Consider the following 18,848-nt stretch of genomic DNA (forward strand, 5'->3'; position numbering starts at 1 on the left):
GTTGAACCGCTCGACCAGTCCGTTCCCCTGGGGGTGGTAAGGGGTGGTGAATTTATAGGTGACCCCACATTGTTGCCAGAGGGATCTCATGTACTTTGAAATAAAGTTCGTACCCCTGTCGCTCACCACTTCTCGGGGGAACACCACCCTGGAGAAGATGCCCATCAGGGCCCGACCCACCACTGGAGCTGTCACGGTGCGGAGTGGGATGGCCTCGGGGTATCGGGTGGCGTGGTCGACCAGTACCAGGATGAAGCGGTGTCCCAGGGCGGTTCGGGGGTCGAGGGGCCCCACGATGTCGATCCCCACTCGTTCGAACGGGGTGTTGACGGTTGGAAATGGTTGTAGGGGGGCTTTCACTCGACCCCCAGTCTTCCCCCTAGCTTGGCAGGTCGGGCAGGACCGGCAGTGATGGTCCACGTCTCTTCTCATTCGGGGCCAATAGAAATGGGTCACTAGGCGGCTGTACGTTTTGTCTCGCCCGAGGTGTCCGGCGAGGGGCACGTCATGTGCCAGGTTCAGGAGGAACTCTCGAAATCAGAGGGGGACCACCAACACCCGGCCGGCCCCTAGTTCGGCGACTTTCTGCTCGCTATACAATAAGTCATTGTCCCAATAGACCCAGTGGGTTCCCGTGGGGTCCCCCGCAGCCTGGGCGGCCGCTTGCTGTTGGGCCCCCTTGAGGGACGGGCAGGCCTTCTGCTCTTGCTGGAATTGTTTGCGGGTGGGGCCCCCGTCGTGGCGCCACTGGGCCAGCTCGGGGATCTCGCTGAGGGAGGCGGCCTCGTTGGTAGAAAGTTCGGATGGCCTGACCTCCTCGTCAGGTTCCTCCGTGCCGGAGGAGGGTGATAGTTCGGGGCCCGTCGGCTTGTCGGGGGCCGTGGCAGCGGCTGGTTGGGCGGTCATGGACCGGGTGGTGGCGCAGGCCCACTCGGGCAGTCCTAGCATCCCCAGATGCTCTCGGCGTTCCACCTGGGCCCAGGGGGAGCTCTCTAGGTCATTCCCCAGGAGGCAGTCCACTGGGGCGTGGTCGCGGACAGTCACTTTTAGGGTGCCGGACACTCCTCCCCACTCGAAGGGGATCCTGGCCATCCGGCACATGCTCTCGGTGTTGTCCGCGGTCCGGACAGGGCATAGGACATGCGGCAGGAGTTGTTCGGGGGTCACCAGGTGGCAGCGGACAGCGGTCACACTGGCCCCAGTGTCCCGGAGGGCCTCGGCCCGTCGTCCATTGATGGTGACCCACTGTTGGTACTTCTGGGTGTTGCTTGGGATGGCAGCTTGGGGCACCATTTCTCGGGAGCCCTGGCATACAAGCGACATGGCAGCTGGTTCCCACTCGGGGGACCCGCCGTCGTGGTTTTCCTCCTCGTCTTCTCCCTCCCCCAGGGCTGCGGCGGCTATTTGCCGGGGAGGGGGCCCAGCGGTCCCGTTCCGTCGGTTCACGGGGCAGGCCGGGTCACTCGCATAGTGGCCGGTCTGCTGGCAGCCGAAGCAGGTCACTGTTGGTCGTGGTCCAGGCCGTGCGATAGGAGTCCCCCTTCGGCCCAGGGTCAAGGACGTGTGGTTGGTGGCTTGGCCTCGTGGCGGGCTTCTGGGCGGCCCGGCCGGGAATTCTCGACTGCGGTGGGACCCCCCTCCTCCGCCTCGCTGGCGGGGAGGTCCCGTGGTACTCCGTTGGTAGTCCCCCACGGGGTTCCGGGGGACCCGGGTGTTGACCCATCGGTCTGCTTCGGCGGCGAGCTTCCGGGGCTCGGTCAGTTTACTGTCCAGGAGGTGTTGCCTTAGTTCAACAAAGCAGTTGTTGGCGAGGTGCTCCCAGACAATGAGGTCGAACAGTTCATTGTATGAGGTGACCTTGCTTCCTTTTATCCATCCTTCCAATGCTCGGCTGAAGAAGTCCACGTATTCGACCCACGTGGTACCGGGGAGCTTCTTGCAGTCCCGGAAGCGCTGCCGGTACATCTCGGCTGATAGTCCGTAACGTGTGAGTAGGGCTTCTTTCATGTGGTCGTATGATGTCATCACCGCGTCGGGGAGTTGCAGCAGGGTATCCCGGCCCTCGCTGAGGAACCTCCCCCATAGGCCGGCACCCCAATCCTTCCGGGGTACCCGATGGGAGGTCATGGCTACTTCGTACGCTCGGAACCATTGCTGGATGTCGTCATTTTTATAGTACTCCTTGACAACATCCTTGGGGATGTGAACCTTTGGCTCGGTCAGTGGCAGAGCGTCCCGGGCTCCGGGGGTGCTGGTCTCCCCCGTTTTAGCTTTTAGTTTAAGTTCCTTGAGGCTCCTTTCGTGCTCGAGGGTTAGCCGTTTCTCCTCTAGTTCCCGATGCCGTTTCTTTTCCTCGATTTCCTCTTGCAGCCGTAGTTGCTCCAAGGCTATTTTCTTCTCCGCCAGTAGGAGCTCACCGTCCAGCCGGAGTCGGGCGAGGTCCATTTCGTGTGTCCGGACCCTCTCCCGTTCTCGCATTTCTTCGTGGGAAAGGCTGGTTTCTGGGACGGTTCGCCCCCCATCTGTCGGGGTTGGGGTTGGCAGGTTTCCGTCCCGGGCCGAGGTCCCTTCGGCTCAGGGTGGAGTGGTCTCGGGTTCTGCCCAGGCTTTCAGGGCTTTCTGCATTTCTTCCTTGGTGCCCAATCCTGTGGTTGAGATCCCTTTGTCCTTGCAGAATTGTTTCAGTTCTTTGTGGGTGTATTCTTCCAACCTTTCCGGCTGGAAGGTTGCGGCCACGGTTGCCTCTTGGCCGTCCATGGTTCCCTTTTCTTTACGTCTGGTTAGGTAGTGGGTGCGTTACTTGCCTGTACGATTGCGTCTGGCTCGGATCCCGTCGCTGGCCACCAAATGTTGGAGGGAGGACCACCGGGGAGTCGGGGAGACTACTCCGGGCACCTTCCTACTGCAAAGTTATAGCCGAGCGCCGCTGAGAAGCCCCCTAGGGGAGGTCCTTCTCCTATGATCGTGCTAGGCCCAGTAATACCACCACACAGGACTCCGTATCAGTTGCTTAACTTGGTTCTTTATCAATAGTAGTACGTTCAATATTTACAGTGGGATCGAGTGATCCAGTGAGAGTCTCAATGTCTTTAGAGGGATAAGGTAGCGGGACAGTCTTAGTACCAGCCAGGTACGGGAAGGCTCTGCGCCAGACCTTGAGTGCTGGTCTCGGAGCGGCTCGGACGTGGAGAGCCGCGACGGCGTCTGCAGGGCTCGGGTGGTAGTTCCGCTTGGGTCGAGCCGCGACACAGTCAGCAGGGCTCCGGTGGTAGGTCCGCTTCGGTCGAGCCGCGACGAGGTCAGCTGGGCTCTGATGGTAAGTTTCAACAAGGTCGGGCCGCGACAGCGTCAGCAGGGCCCCAAAGGTTCGTGAAGGTCTTTAAGCACGGTGGAGCCGCGACGTCGTCAGCAGGGCTCAGAGTGTGGGTTCAGGATGAGTCTTCTTCCGTAGGGTCAGCCGCGATCCGATCAGCAGGGCTCCTGACTCCAGGATACAACTGTTGTCCTGTTGTCGGGTCGCCCCAGATATAGGACTGGAGCCCTTTGATGTCCGGACCCTTGTGCCCGGAGGGGGCGGAGAGGCCGGGTAGGGAGCGGCCAGACGCCCAGCAGGAGAGGCGCCAGGCCCCAGAGAGCTGTGGGGCGATCGCACCTAGGTGTGGAAGGACGGTTGGGGGTCCCATCGATACTGCCCTCCGCCGGGAGTGGGAAGGGTTCACGTGGTATGCCCCGGGCCAGGGGTTGGCGCCTTGATGTCGGGCCTCGCTGGGGCAGAGGCCGGGTGAAGCAGGGTCACGCAGGTGGTCACGTGGAGTGACGTATATTCCAAAATGGAGGAGCCCCGAGGTGCATGGGACCTTGTGCGGCTTAGCGAGGGGGAACAGGACCACGCCACGAGGCCGGCTCCCACATAGCGGAATGGTTAAAAATTAGTATTCACACTCCAGTGCGTGCAACAGAAGGGAAACTGTTGGATAGCGGAGGGGTAAATATTACTAATCCCAGTCCAGTGAGCGCAACAGTAGGGAAAGTATTGGTTAGTGGAGGGGTAAAAATTACTACTCCCACTCCAATGAGTGTAACAGTAGGGAAAGTGGTGGATAGCGGAGGGGTAAAAATTATGATTCCCACTCCAGTGAGTGCAACAGTAGATAAAGTGTTGCATAGCTATTGGGTAAAAATGACTATTCCCACACCAGTCAGTGCAACAGTAGGGAAAGTTTTGGAAAGTGGAGGGGTAAAAATTACTACTCCCACTCCAGTGAGTGTTACAGTAGGGAAGGTGTTGGATAGTGGAGGGGTACGAATGATGATTCCCACTCCAGTGAGTGCAATAGTAGGGAAAGTGTTCGATTGCGGAAGTGTAAAAATGACTATTCCCATTGCATTGATTGTAAAAGTAAGGAAAGTGTTGGACAGTGGAGGGGTAAAAATTACTATTCCCACTCCCGTGAGTGCAACCGTAGGAAAAGTGTTGGAAAGCCGAGGGGTAAAAACTACTATGCCCACTCCAGTGAGTGCAACAGTAGGGAAAGTGTAGGATATTAGCAGGATAAAGTTGACTATTTCCACTTTAATCAGTGCAACAGTAGGGAAAGTTTTGGATAGCGTAGGGGTAAAAATTATTAATCCCACACCAGTCAATGCAACAGTAGGGAAAGTGTTGGATAGAGGAGGGGTAATTATTACTAATCCCACTCCAGTGAGTGCAACGGTAGGGAAAGTGTTGTATAGCGGAGGGGTAAAAATTACTACTCACACTCCAGTGAGTGCAACAGTAGGGAATGTGTTGGATAGCAGACGAGTAAAAATGACCAATCCCACTCCAGTGAGTGCAACAGTAGGGAAAGTGTAGAATGGCTGTGGGGTTAGAATTATTATTACCACTCCACTGAGTGCAGCAGTAGAGAAAGTGTTGGATAGCGGAGGGCTAAAAATTACTATTCCCTATCCAGTGAGTGCAACAGTAGGGTAAGGGTTGGATAGCGAAGGGATAAAAATTACTATACGCAGTCCAGTTATTGCAACAGTAGTGAAAGTGATGGATAGCGGAGGGCTAAAAATTACTAATCCCAGTGTAGTAAGTGCAACAGTTGGGAAAGTGTTGGATAGCGGAGGGGTAAAAATTAATATTCCCACTCCAGTGACTGTAACAGTAGGGAAAGTGTTGGATAGCGGAGGGGTAAAAATTTCTATTCCCACTCCAGTGAGTGCAACAGTAGGGAAAGTGTTGGATAGCGGAGGGGTAAAAAAGACTATTCCCACTCCTTTGAGTGCAACAGTAGGGAAAGTGATGGATAGCAGAGGGGTAAAAATTACTAATCCCTGCCGAGTGAGTGCAACAGTAGGGAAAGTGCTGGATAGCGGTGGGGTAGTAATTACTATTCTCACTCCAGTGAGTGCAACATTAGGGAAAGTGTTGGATAGTAGAGGGGTAAAAATTACTATTCCTAATTCAGTCAGTGCAACAGTAATGAAATTGTTGGATAGCTGAGGGGTAAAAATACTATTCCCACTGCAATAATTGTAACGGTAGGGAAAGTGTTGGTTAGCAGAAGGGTAAAAATTACTATTCCCACTGCATTGATTGTAACGTAAGGAAAGTGTTGTATAGCAGAGGGGTAAAGATTACTACTCCCACTCCAATGAGTGTAACAGTAGGGAAAGTGTTGGATAGCGGAGGGGTAAAAATGATGATTCCCACTCCGATGAGTGCAATGGTATAGAAAGTGTTGGATAGAGAAGGGGTAAAAATGACTATGCCCACACCAGTCAGTGCAACAGTAAGGAAAGTTTTGGATAGTGGAGGGGTAAAAATTAATACTCCCGCTCCAGTGAGTGTAACAGTAGGGAAAGTGTTGGATAGCAGAGGGGTAAAAATTACGATTTCCACTCCAGTGAGTGCAACAGTAGGGAAAGTGTTGGATAGCGAAGGGGTAATATTTACGATTCCCACACCAGATAGTGCAATAGTAGGGAAAGTGTTGGATAGCGGAGGCGTAAAAATGGCTATTCACACTCCAGTGAGTGCAACAGTAGGGAAAGTGTTGGATTGCGGAGGGGTAACAAATGGTATTCTCACTCCAGTCAGTTCAAAATTTAAAACAAACCAAATATTATCAACAACAAAAATATTTAGGTTAAAATAAATTAAAAAAAATATAATTATGTTAAAAATTAAAATACAAATGTATTTAATATGTAAAAAAAACATATTATAATGTTACATACATTTGACAAATTGCTTCAATTATTATACTGAATAAAATAAAAAAATATTTTAAACAAATAAATATTTTAAATTAGAAATGATTTAAAACCAAACAAATTAATTATAACCCACATCTAATTTTTTTTTTAATTTACTTCCATAATTAACAAAATTAATTACCAATTAAAGAAAGATTATAAATTATAAATACATTAAAACTCATAAAAATTAATTAATTACCCACACTTTACCCCTATAATCCCCACAACCCACTGCTGAAATTAAACTGTAAAAAAATTAATTACACAATTAAAACTTACTTTCAATTAAAAAACTAATCGTATTTAACAACTATTTATAAAGTAAGTAAAATTTATTTACTCCCCACACTGTATCTCTATAAAAGTAAAACCCACACACAACAAAAATAAACAAATACACTAAGTAAATATTAATTAGTTAATTAATATTAATGATCAACTAATTATTAATTAATTAAAAATAAATTACTTCCCACCCTTTACCCCTCGAAACACTACAACCCACACCTAAAATTAATTACACAATTTTCATATTAAATTTTCAATTAATTAATTAATATTAATGATCGACTCATTATTAATTAATTAAACAGAAATTACTTCTCACTCTTTACCACTATAAACCCCACAACCAGACCCTAAAATGAAGTACACAATTTCCATAATTAAGTTTCAATCAATTAATTAGTATAAATTAACAATGAATTATTAATTAATCAAAAATTACATCCCACCCTTCACCACTATAAACCCCACTATTACCCCCACAACCCGCACCTAAAATAAATTACGCAATTACCATCATTAATTACTAATTATTTAATTAATATTCATTAACTAACAATTTATAATCAATTACAAATAAATTAATTCCCCCAATTAACACTATAAAAACTTAATTAAATAAAAAATAATAAACAAAAAATAATCATTAATTTATTATAATGAAATTACTTTCCACCCTATTCCCCTATAAACCCACAACCCGCTACGGAACTATAAAATGAAAAATGCACTTAAAATAAAACACATATATTAAAAACATAAACTATACTTATACAAAAAAACAGACATCACATACATTTAAAATATAAACTGAAATACATAACACTAAATAAAAAATCGATATTTTAAACAACTATATTTGTGCAAACGATATTAATGACTTCTATATTTTTGAAAAGGATATTTCTTGCCTTAAATTCGATATTTTTGACCACGATATTCTTGCATCAATATTTCTGTGTGGCTATATTTCCAACTCGATATTTGTGTAAGCCGACATTTTCAACTCGATATTCTGTCTCAATACCACTCACCCCAACTGGTGCGATGTTCCCAGAAGATTTGATATTAATAGCATTAAATGGGTGCAGTATAATTTAAATGGGTCAGAAGGAGCTAGCTATGCCAGCTCATGAGCATTCACACATTCAGAATGGGGTAAACAGCGCAATTAAGGCAAGATATGTTTTCTTCACCCCCTCTAGGCATCACCGCAGGAACGGGATGCTTTGGAAAAATCATGGAGGTGCCGACAACTGGAGCTAACTGCGCAACTGCAATGCAAGACAAGCTAGCATATTGTGGTAGGTTCCCTTTCATTCCTTGCAGGCTATCATATTGTGGTAGGTACCATTTCATTCCTAAAGAGCATGAAGAGAAAAACTGATACAATTATACTGCGGTGGGGACAAGGGGGGGGAGAAGGGGAGGGTTAGGGCATAACAAGTATCCTATATATTGTCCTCATCATCATCATTGGTGTTGTGCTGGTACAGTCCAATAGTGTGCCAGGTAACATGCAGTACATTGACGGTGGGTATCATAAACCCCCTTTTATGGTGTGTCCAGATCCCCTACATGATGGGCGCTGGCGGCGGGGTGTTCAAACTGGGGTGAGGCTGTATTGTGGGCATGTGTCTGTGCAAGTCTCCTATCTGGTTGTCCAGTCTGGGAAGATGTCATGTGTCATCGAGGCACTCTATATGAATATTCCCCCAGAGAGAAACATTCAGGGTTCTCGAGGACCTCTTATATGCAGAGGAATGGCTATATAAAACTCCACAGGCATTCATCTTGAACCTGCCAGAAATTGCTCTCACTAAAGAATTTCTTGTAATTTGAGGGTACTACATCTACAGACCCATTGTACTTCCATGGGGATTGCCTTCGCCCCAAGTTTGGCAGGCCTTTACGTCGGAGCATTTGAAAAGGAACACATTTACAGCGAGGGAAACCCGTGGTTCCAACACATCAAACTATGGCGTAGATTTATGACGTCCTAGTGATATGGAGGGGGTGATGAGTCAACAGTGCATGAATTTCTCGAATGGTTGAGTGACCGCAATCCGTTACTGCATTTCACATCAACCATCACTAAAACAGAGTTGCCATTCCTAGACTTGATCATTGTCCTAGAGGAGGAAGACTTTCCACCTGTATCTACCATAAACCTACAGACAAAAACTTCCTGCTCTGTTTTGGGAGCTTCCATCCTAAAACAAGCCAGAAAGAGAACCATGAATGCTAACAGGGAAAACCTGTTGTAGAGGGTTAAAAAAGCAACGGTTTCCAACACAGTATGGTGCCGATCACGATCCGGTAAAAACCGGGTACGAACCGTCGGACGGAGCATATTCTCCGTCCGACGCGTACCCGGTCGTCAATTTCTACAAACAAGGAATTACGATTCGCACGGGTACACCATGACCGTACGATTCGTAAAAAAGTCCGACCGAACAAAAAAACACCTACCAATGCGATCCGGGAAAGTGCCGACCTGACGTCGGGACGCTCGCAGCCAGCCATTCACGACCCAGGAATCACGATTCACACCGACGTCACCCCGCACGGTGAATATTTTGCGGCAGCCAAAAACTGCCGGGAAATCAGGACGACGCGAACAAGGACCACCAGTACGCGACGGACAGACGACGACGCGAACAAGGAGGACCAGTACGTGACGGACACACAGGACGACGCCACCAAGGAGGACCCGTACGCGACAGGACGACGCGATTGGAGTACCAGTACGCGACGGACAGACATGGACCCGAACCTACGAGTCATCCCTGCCCTCATAGCAGTCCACCTGCTCTACAGGCACCGACGAAGACGCCGCAGAAGGTCAGAATAACTAAGGGAGGGGGGAAAGTGGGGTGGGGTGGGGGTGGCACGACCAGGGCAGACCACAAAACAACCACATAAGTCACACATGGCCTGGACATACCTGACTCCCATGCCCTGGTCACCACGAGGGGGTGGGGGTGTGTCCTGATAAGCCAGCGACCGCCACAACGGAAGTCCGTCACCACGCGAACCGGCAACACAACCAGACAGGTACGTCCCGTACCCACGCCTCAAGAGCGTGGGTACGAGTCGTACCACGCCCACACACACGTCACCCCAACAATGGCGGGACGGATCGTACCCACGTGGCAAAGGCCTGGGTACGGCCCGCACAAGCATCACATAGCGTGGGGACGGATATGTACGGACCCTACCCCCACCCGCGTATGCATGGAGCGTACCCCCACCCCAACAGTGTAAGTACGACTCGAACCCTCACCCGCGGACGTACGGACCGTACCCCCATGCCAACAGTGGAAGTACGACCCGTACCCCCACCCGCGTATGCATGGAGCGTACCCCCCATGCCAACAGTGTAAGTACGACCCGTACCCCCACCCGCGTATGCATGGAGCGTACCCCCCATGCCAACAGTGTAAGTACGACCCGTACCCCCACCCGCGTATGCATGGAGCTTTCCCCCTATGCCAACAGTGTAAGTACGACCCGTACCCCCACCCGCGTATGCATGGAGCGTGCCCCCCACCCCAACAGTGTAAGTACGACTCGAACCCTCACCCGCGGACGTACGGACCGTACCCCCACCCCCACCAGTGTAAGTACGACCCGTACCCCCACCCGCGTATGCATGGAGCGTACCCCCCATGCCAACAGTGTAAGTACGACCCGTACCCCCACCCGCGTATGCAAGGAGCGTACCCCCCACCCCAACAGTGTAAGTACGACTCGAACCCTCACCCGCGGACGTACGGACCGTACCCCCACCCCCACCAGTGTAAGTACGACCCGTACCCCCACCCGCGTATGCATGGAGCGTACCCCCCATGCCAACAGTGTAAGTACGACCCGTACCCCCACCCGCGTATGCATGGAGCGTACCCCCCATGCCAACAGTGTAAGTACGACCCGTACCCCCACCCGCGTATGCATGGAGCGTGCCCCCCATGCCAACAGTGTAAGTACGACCCGTACCCCCACCCGCGTATGCATGGAGCGTGCCCCCCACCCCAACAGTGTAAGTACGACTCGAACCCTCACCCGCGGACGTACGGACCGTACCCCCACCCCCACCAGTGTAAGTACGACCCGTACCCCCACCCGCGTATGCATGGAGCGTACCCCCCATGCCAACAGTGTAAGTACGACCCGTACCCCCACCCGCGTATGCAAGGAGCGTACCCCCCACCCCAACAGTGTAAGTACGACTCGAACCCTCACCCGCGGACGTACGGACCGTACCCCCACCCCCACCAGTGTAAGTACGACCCGTACCCCCACCCGCGTATGCATGGAGCGTACCCCCCATGCCAACAGTGTAAGTACGACCCGTACCCCCACCCGCGTATGCAAGAAGCGTACCCCCCACCCCAACAGTGTAAGTACGACTCAAACCCTCACCCGCGGACGTACGGACCGTACCCCCACCCCCACCAGTGTAAGTACGACCCGTACCCCCACCCGCGTATGCATGGAGCGTACCCCCCATGCCAACAGTGTAAGTACGACACGAACCCTCACCCGCGTATGCATGGAGCGTACCCCCCACCCCAACAGTGTAAGTACGACCCGTACCCTCACCTCGAATGCATGGAGCGCACCCACACCGTGTATGTCCCAAGCGTACATATCCAGAAATTGGAGGTGTGTGTGCAGAGTCCTCCCAGCAGTGCCCAGAGACAGGAGGGTGTGTGCAGAGTCCTCCCAGCAGTGCCCTGAGACAGGAGGGGTGGGTGCAGAGTCCTCCCAGCAGTGTCCAGACCCAGGAGGGGTGTGTGCAGAGTCCCCCCAGCAGTGTCCAGACCCAGGAGGGGTGTGTGCAGAGCCCTCCCAGCAGTGCCCAGAGACAGGAGGGGTGGGTGTGGAGTCCTCCCAGCAGTGCCCTGAGACAGGAGGGGTGGGTGCAGAGTCCTCCCAGCAGTGCCCTGAGACAGGAGGGGTGGGTGTGGAGTCCTCCCAGCAGTGTCCAGACCCAGGAGGGGTGTGTGCAGAGTCCTCCCAGCAGTGCCCTGAGACAGGAGGGGTGGGTGCAGAGTCCTCCCAGCAGTGTCCAGACCCAGGAGGGGTGTGTGCAGAGTCCTCCCAGCAGTGCCCAGAGACAGGAGGGGTGGGTGTGGAGTCCTCCCAGCAGTGCCCTGAGACAGGAGGGGTGGGTGCAGAGTCCTCCCAGCAGTGCCCTGAGACAGGAGGGGTGGGTGTGGAGTCCTCCCAGCAGTGTCCAGACCCAGGAGGGGTGTGTGCAGAGTCCTCCCAGCAGTGCCCAGAGACAGGAGGGGTGGGTGTGGAGTCCTCCCAGCAGTGCCCTGAGACAGGAGGGGTGTGTGCAGAGTCCTCCCAGCAGTGCCCTGAGACAGGAGGGGTGGGTGCAGAGTCCTCCCAGCAGTGTCCAGACCCAGGAGGGGTGTGTGCAGAGTCCCCCCAGCAGTGTCCAGACCCAGGAGGGGTGTGTGCAGAGCCCTCCCAGCAGTGCCCTGAGACAGGAGGGGTGGGTGCCCATCACTCCCAGCAGTGCCCTGATACAGGAGGGATGTAACACATGTGTGTGAGGCCAGAATTATCCACATGCATACTGGCTACAAGGGAACATGTCCCCATGAACTCATGTCAACAGACTCCACACACAAGTACAGTGATCACCAAGGATGCCACGATTGTCGCAGGTGGAGACATGGCCCTGCATGCATGGCCAAAGTAGAAGGGCTCCGTCACACACACAGCTCATGTAGACACAGCTCTGCGCTAAACATTGGGAACACCCTGCAGGGAAGAAAGCTGGGTACACAGAGGAAGGAATACACCCTGGGACAAGTGCACCATGCAGTAACTGCTTACATGAACAAAGAAAGTTAGCCAACACCTTGTGATGGCACACAGATCACAGGGTCCCACCAATGGGCAGTACACTACTACACATCCCACACACCCAAACCCTTACACACCACCCAAAACCATGTAGCAGCCCCACCAACACCAATACCAGCATAGCAGTAGTGTGATAATGAAAACAAAATTAAGCTTTATTCAGCATGAGCACAATGTCCGTGGATCGCAGGCAGTTCAATCTTCACAAAGCCCATAGGGCAGTCAATGATTCTCAGCTGGATGGGGGACACAGTGGGATGCGTGTCCCCTACATTGCCTGCACAGTCAAATGGCATCGTCTTCCACACTGGTGAGGGCATCAGGGGGGGGGGAAGCAACAGGCACCGCAGGGACATCAGGGCAAAGGGGCGGCGTTGTGGGTGCAGGGATGGAGGACTCCACCACAGGGGGTGGGTCAGTGCCAAAGGCGGAGGCCAGGATGGCACTACACACCTTTGCAAGGTCCTCCAGGGAGTCCCCTGCACCCGAAGGGACCTCAGGCCCCAAGGAGGGGGGGGGGTCAGAGGGATGGGTCGCAGCGCCACCGGGGGAGGGTGGAGACAGGGGGGGAGACTCAACCACCCTGACCGGGGACCTCCTTGACCGCTTGCGTGGTGGTGTAACTGTGGGGCTCAGGGACAGAGCGGCCATGAAGGTGTCCTTGGGGGAGATGTGGCCAGGAGAGCTGAGGGGAGGGGATTTGGAGGGAGTGGACTGGGTGGAATGCGGACTCCCACTATGGCTGCGTGTCACACGTTTGCCCCCCGACCCAGTGGGTGTGCCTACCTCACCCTGTGTGTGCGTGTCAGGAGGAGTGCGGTGGACCTTCCCTGCTGGTGTGGTGCCCGTGTCTGTTGATGTGGGTGCATGCCGACGTCTGGGTGTACGTGTGACAGGCATGGGAGTGGGAAGTGTGGATGGGGCAGGGGTAGGTGGGGGGAGGTCGCGCTGCAGGAGACCCACTGCTGCAGTCAGTGTGGAGTCGATGGACCTCAGCAAGTTGCGTTGGTCAGCCTGCGATGAATGAATGCCCTCCAAGAAAGCCTCGATGTTGGTGAGGGTTTTGCCGTGGGCATGGAGGACATTAAGGATCGCAGCCTGACCAACCTGCAGTTGCCGCTGGATGTCCACAGACTCTGCATTGGCGGCAGCAGTGGAGACAGGGGCAGGGGGTGCGGTGCCTGGCAGGAAGGAGACATGCTGTGACCGGGCACGCTGGGAAGGGACACGAGCAAGTGGGAGGCGGCTGGTGGAAACTGAGGGGGCGGTGCGAGGTGTTGTTCCGCTGTCAGCTGCTGGTGCAGCCTCCGCCCACTCGGAGACATCGTCCCCGGACCTGTCAGCTTCGTAGTCTGATGTGCCAGTCGACAGGTCCTCGGCCACACTCTCCTCCGCCTCTGTACCACTCGATGTGCCAGACCCGATGTCACGGCTGGCACTGGTGCTCGGTCCCTCCGCCTGGTCTGTGTCCATGTCTCCCTCTGTGTCCCCCGACGATGCTGGTGGGCAGGGTGGAGAGACAGAAATAATCAGACATCTGTACACATCTGTCACATGAGTCCAATCCACATAGGTAACATTGCATGGCCTGAAAAGGAAGATCCCTAACATCTACTGAACAGGGTACCGATGTAGGGCATGAAACACACAGTTGGTTGAGCCACCATGCCACTGAAATACCATGGAGAGCATGAGACAATAGCTAAACACAGGAAAAGGAGTCTGACATAGCACCCAGGCCCTGGGGACAATCCAGCACTGCATCTGCACCACACAGCGTTGGCGAAAATTCCGATGACCAGGGACCATATCCATGAACTTGAGACACATGCTGCATAGGTAATGCTGAAAACATGCACAACATGACTCTGTCACTGCACATTGCGTGTGTGTCCAGACACATCACACACTGCCCAGACCCAGCAAGTGGTAATCAGGATTTAACACATAGGCATTGCCCGCCCCAACAAGACCCTACACGAGGCAAATTGTTGAGACACAGGTGGCACCAACATCTCATAGTCTGGGTGATACACACAGGGGCAGGCAAAAAGCGAGATTGAACGCCAAACAGCCAAGGTGCGCCTGTACAAATAATGTGGTACCAGTGCCCATCCTCAGATGAGTATAGCAAGACACACAGGCACTGGCAACTGTGAGTATGAAGAAGGACAATCAGGTCAGGCTGCACAGTGGACACCTGTACAAAATAGCACGTCTATATACATGGTGACAGGGGACAATGGCAGAGAGCACAACTTACGCTGTAGACACTGACAGTGGCCACGTTTATGATGACACATACACCACTGAGGAAAAGGTGCCCCAGGGGACAGTAGTGGGCACGCAACTACATGCTACTGAATGGTAATGACTGCAACACACGTCACCATCCCTGCACTATGTGTATCGCACACTCATGCACATCATGTCACAGGCCACTACATGGGACATGCGCGCTGTAAGGCATGACACATGAGAGACCAACTCCCATGTCTGGAGTCAGCATCAGTGCCAACTGATATGGAACCCACATGCAGTGAACTTGACAGTGCACAGGCAATGTCCCACAACCTGTTACACACCACCCCCACACATGATGCTACAGACATTGTTCCCGTGGACAAAGCGCCAGCCTACATTACCCTGTGGAGGAGTGACTACACACAGACCAGGGAACACATTGCAAGGAGGGAAAGGGTGGCAGGGGCACAGCGCTATACTGGGGCAAACAGGATCTGCACAGCACCTTTAAACCCTGCCAGTGAATTCATGCTACTGTGCCCTTACAAATGCCGGTGACACACAACAAACACACATGTACCTACCCCCTTCCGGCTGCTGCATCGCCTGTAAGCGCCTCTCCAGGTCTGGAAAGACCACCGGCAGCACACGCCTGTGGAGGTGGCTCAGACGGCGGCGGCCGCGGTTCTTGTGGCTCTCAGGTGAGTCCCCCAGCAGGAGCCGTGCAATCCTCCGCGTCCAGCACCGGATATCCTGCCAGCGTTTCCTCACCTGGGGCAGGCTCCGCCTCCGACCATCCACACGCCTCACGGCACTGACGGCGGTCAGCCAGATCTGCTCCTTGGCAGTGGCGCCCACCTGTGAGGTAGAACAAGTGACACAACATCAATACACCAGCCACATGTCACAGAGAGACATATGGGTACAAATTAGCTGGTTACAACAAGGCATGTCATGCAGCCAACGCATTGCACCTTTGTCATAGGGACATCATCCCCTGTTGAGGGGAAAAAGCACTACGTGCCACAGTGGGTACACAGGTGGAATGATGGCAATGTCACAATCAATGAACAAGGCTCACACTGTGCATCACACCCACCCCTCCTGTCTCAGGGCACTGCTGGGAGCACTCTGTACCCACCCCTCCTGTCTCAGGGCACTGCTGTTAGTGATAGGCACACACCCCTCCTGTCTCAGGGCACTGCTGGGAGCACACTGTACCCACCCCTCCTGTCTCAGGGCACTGCTGGGAGCACTCTGTACCCACCCCTCCTGTCTCAGGGCACTGCTGTGAGTGATAGGCCCCCACCCCTCCTGTCTCAGGGCACTGCTGGGAGACATCAGGCACCCCCCCCCTGGGACCCCCCCGACAGTACATGGCATGTGTGTTACACCTGGACGCAATGGCAGAAGTCACAGTCACAACATAGGGACAGTCTGTGGCAGTGGCCTATGCACTCACCTGATACCCTGGTCGCCCATACAGCATGGGGTACTGTGGGAGGATCACATCCAGCAGAGCCATGTTCTCCTCCAGGGTGAATGGCTGTGTCCTCTCCACAGCCCTTGACATGGTTCCAGGGAATCAGTAGCAGCAGCTGGGTCGACGAATGCAAAGATGTGCAGGCAAGTGCTCCCTCATGGGACCTGGCTGCCTTATATGTGCCCTTCTGCCCAGTCTCATGCACAGGAGTACAGAGAGATTGGTCACTCACATTTGCATCCTATGTTTCCACCAATCCCTACAAACCTAGCAGTCTGTGTGTTCTCTATCGGTTTCATTCTCCTGCATGATGTCAGCCCCACAAACACATTGCAACAAAGTAGACAAATTCCAACTGACTTCTGCTGTGCACCTTCCAGAACAATTTTGAATTTTGAACTTGGTCTCCATGACAACCAGCATGCATGTAGGCCTTAATACTTGTCCCCTATGTAATTTGGAGCATCACACACAGGTACGGTGCGTGTGGGGGCCCTAGGGCACCCCAAATGCATGGCAACGGCCCGTACATGCATGCCTACCCTCTCCATCACTATGGGTCTGCACGCGTATGCGTACCCGTAGTGGTACGGACCGTACACTCGCATCTACGCTCTCTATCACTATGGGTCTGCACGCGTATGCGTACCCGTAGTGGTACGGACCGTACACTCGCATCTACGCTCTCCATCAATATGGGTCTGCACGCGTATGCGTACTCGTAGTGACAGTGAGCGTAGATGCGAGTGTACGGTCCGTACCACTACGGGTACGCATACGCGTGCAGACCCATAGTGATAGTGAGCGTAGATGCGAGTGTACGGTCCGTACCACTACGGGTACGCATACGCGTGCAGACCCATAGTGATAGTGAGCGTAGATGCGAGTGTACGGTCCGTACCACTACGGGTACGCATACGCGTGCAGACCCATAGTGATAGTGAGCGTAGATGCGAGTGTACGGTCCGTACCACTACGGGTACGCATACGCGTGCAGACCCATAGTGATAGGGCCGTACACTCGCATCTACGCTCTCTATCACTATGGGTCTGCACGCGTACCCGTAGTGGTACGGACCGTACACTCACATTTACGCTCTCCATCACTATGGGTCTGCACGCGTATGCGTACCCGTAGTGGTACGGACCGTACACTCGCATCTACGCTCGCCATCACGATGGGTACACATACGGCAGCACTCCCACAGTGATTTGGGAACATGCACAGGCCCTCTCAGCAGCAGTACGGCGGATTTTACACATCACTGTGGTGATAGGCGACACACATGTAGGAATAGGGCGGACAAACTTGTCCATGGATGGACATACTTGTCCAGGAATGGACATCAAGGCATCGTCTGTGCATTACCACATGTGTGGGGCACAGGTGTCACAGGCTGTGATGTGGAACATGCCTCCTGAGTGGAGAAGGCACCAGATGTATGATGAGATGTGTACATGTGCACTGTGTGAGGGTGCAATGTGTGCCAGGCATGCCCTTGACTCCTTTGACATGTGTGCATGTGGGACTGCGCACTTGGGGTGAGCGTCACTGGCATGGCACCGACACCAACACACGGAAGTGTCCCATGATGCCAGGTACAGGGGTCATGACACATGACTTATCACTACCCACAGTGCACAATGTGACTATGCCATATATGTGTCCGGAATTTACATCAGGTTGATGTTGTAGCACCCTCAAAAGCTGCAGCCGTTGCAGCAACCAACATGTGGCTGTGTGTAGATTGTCATTGCACACTGTTCCCAACACCATGCCACATGTGTTCTCGGATGTGAGGTGCACATGTATGCAAGGGACACGGAGTAGCGTGACAAGGCCATGTCAGCAAACTCACAAGGAATGTGTGGTGAGTCATGACATGTGCACCTTCATGGCAAGGTGTGTGGGCTGGACTAGTGTAATGTCATGTGACCTGTGGCTCAAGTGTTCCGCTGCCAGTCTCTGCAATCGGCATCACACTTCTGCTGATGTGTGGGTGTATGTCAATCCTGTCTTGCGTCGGGCAGTGCACTTGCACTGGGACACAGCTATTTCCATGGCGTGGCATGGGGAGGTTCTCAATCACCGTGTGTAGCTGGGTCTTGGAAGGAGTGTCACCTTGCATCCATACGTGTCCTGGGCATGTAGCACATGCCTGACTCCCTATGTGGCATGTGTGTATTGCCAGATTTACATGTGCTCAGTAGACATGTGTTGTTCTCGTAGTGCACTCACTCTTCCTTGTCACTTCCAAATTACTGCAGAGCGCCTCCTGTTGCCCGAAGAATTCCAGACTTGGCCACCATGCAGGAGAATGACAGGATCAGGCTCTACCGCTTCACCCAACCGTTGATTCTGGAGCTGACGGCGAGACTGGCACCACACCTGCAACCGCAGCACAGGTATCCTACGGCACTGACACCCCAGCTGAAGGTAATGGCTGCCCTACATTTCCTTGCCACGGGTACCTTCCAAAATACCATAGCTCATGTTGGTGGCATGTCCCAGAGCATGTTCAGCGGTGTGCTGCATGATTTCTTGGAGGCCATGTTGATTCACCTGGATGACTTCATCAAGTTCCCAACCCCTGAACAGATGACTGAGGTCAAGCGTGGTTTCTATGCCCTGGGAGGGATGCCCCATGTCATTGGGTCCATAGATGGGACACATGTAGGTTTGGTACCACCACACGCA

The 18,848-nt window shown here is 53.0% G+C and overlaps 1 protein-coding gene across 1 annotated transcript in view; it reads left to right on the forward strand.

Moving 5' to 3' along the window:
- Window positions 1-7,744: 7,744 nt before the first annotated feature.
- The window catches only part of LOC146805536 (lysozyme g-like), a 220,662-nt gene continuing 209,558 nt past the window's right edge, over window positions 7,745-18,848 (forward strand). Inside the window, exon 1 of the mRNA XM_085622794.1 lies at window positions 7,745-7,841. Coding sequence (XP_085478920.1) covers window positions 7,778-7,841 — 64 coding nt within the window. The 5' untranslated portion in view covers window positions 7,745-7,777. The remainder of the gene's footprint in view (window positions 7,842-18,848) is intronic.

The sequence above is a fragment of the Triturus cristatus genome, chromosome 8, assembly GCF_964204655.1.
Source record: "Triturus cristatus chromosome 8, aTriCri1.1, whole genome shotgun sequence".
Lineage (NCBI taxonomy): Eukaryota > Metazoa > Chordata > Amphibia > Caudata > Salamandridae > Triturus > Triturus cristatus.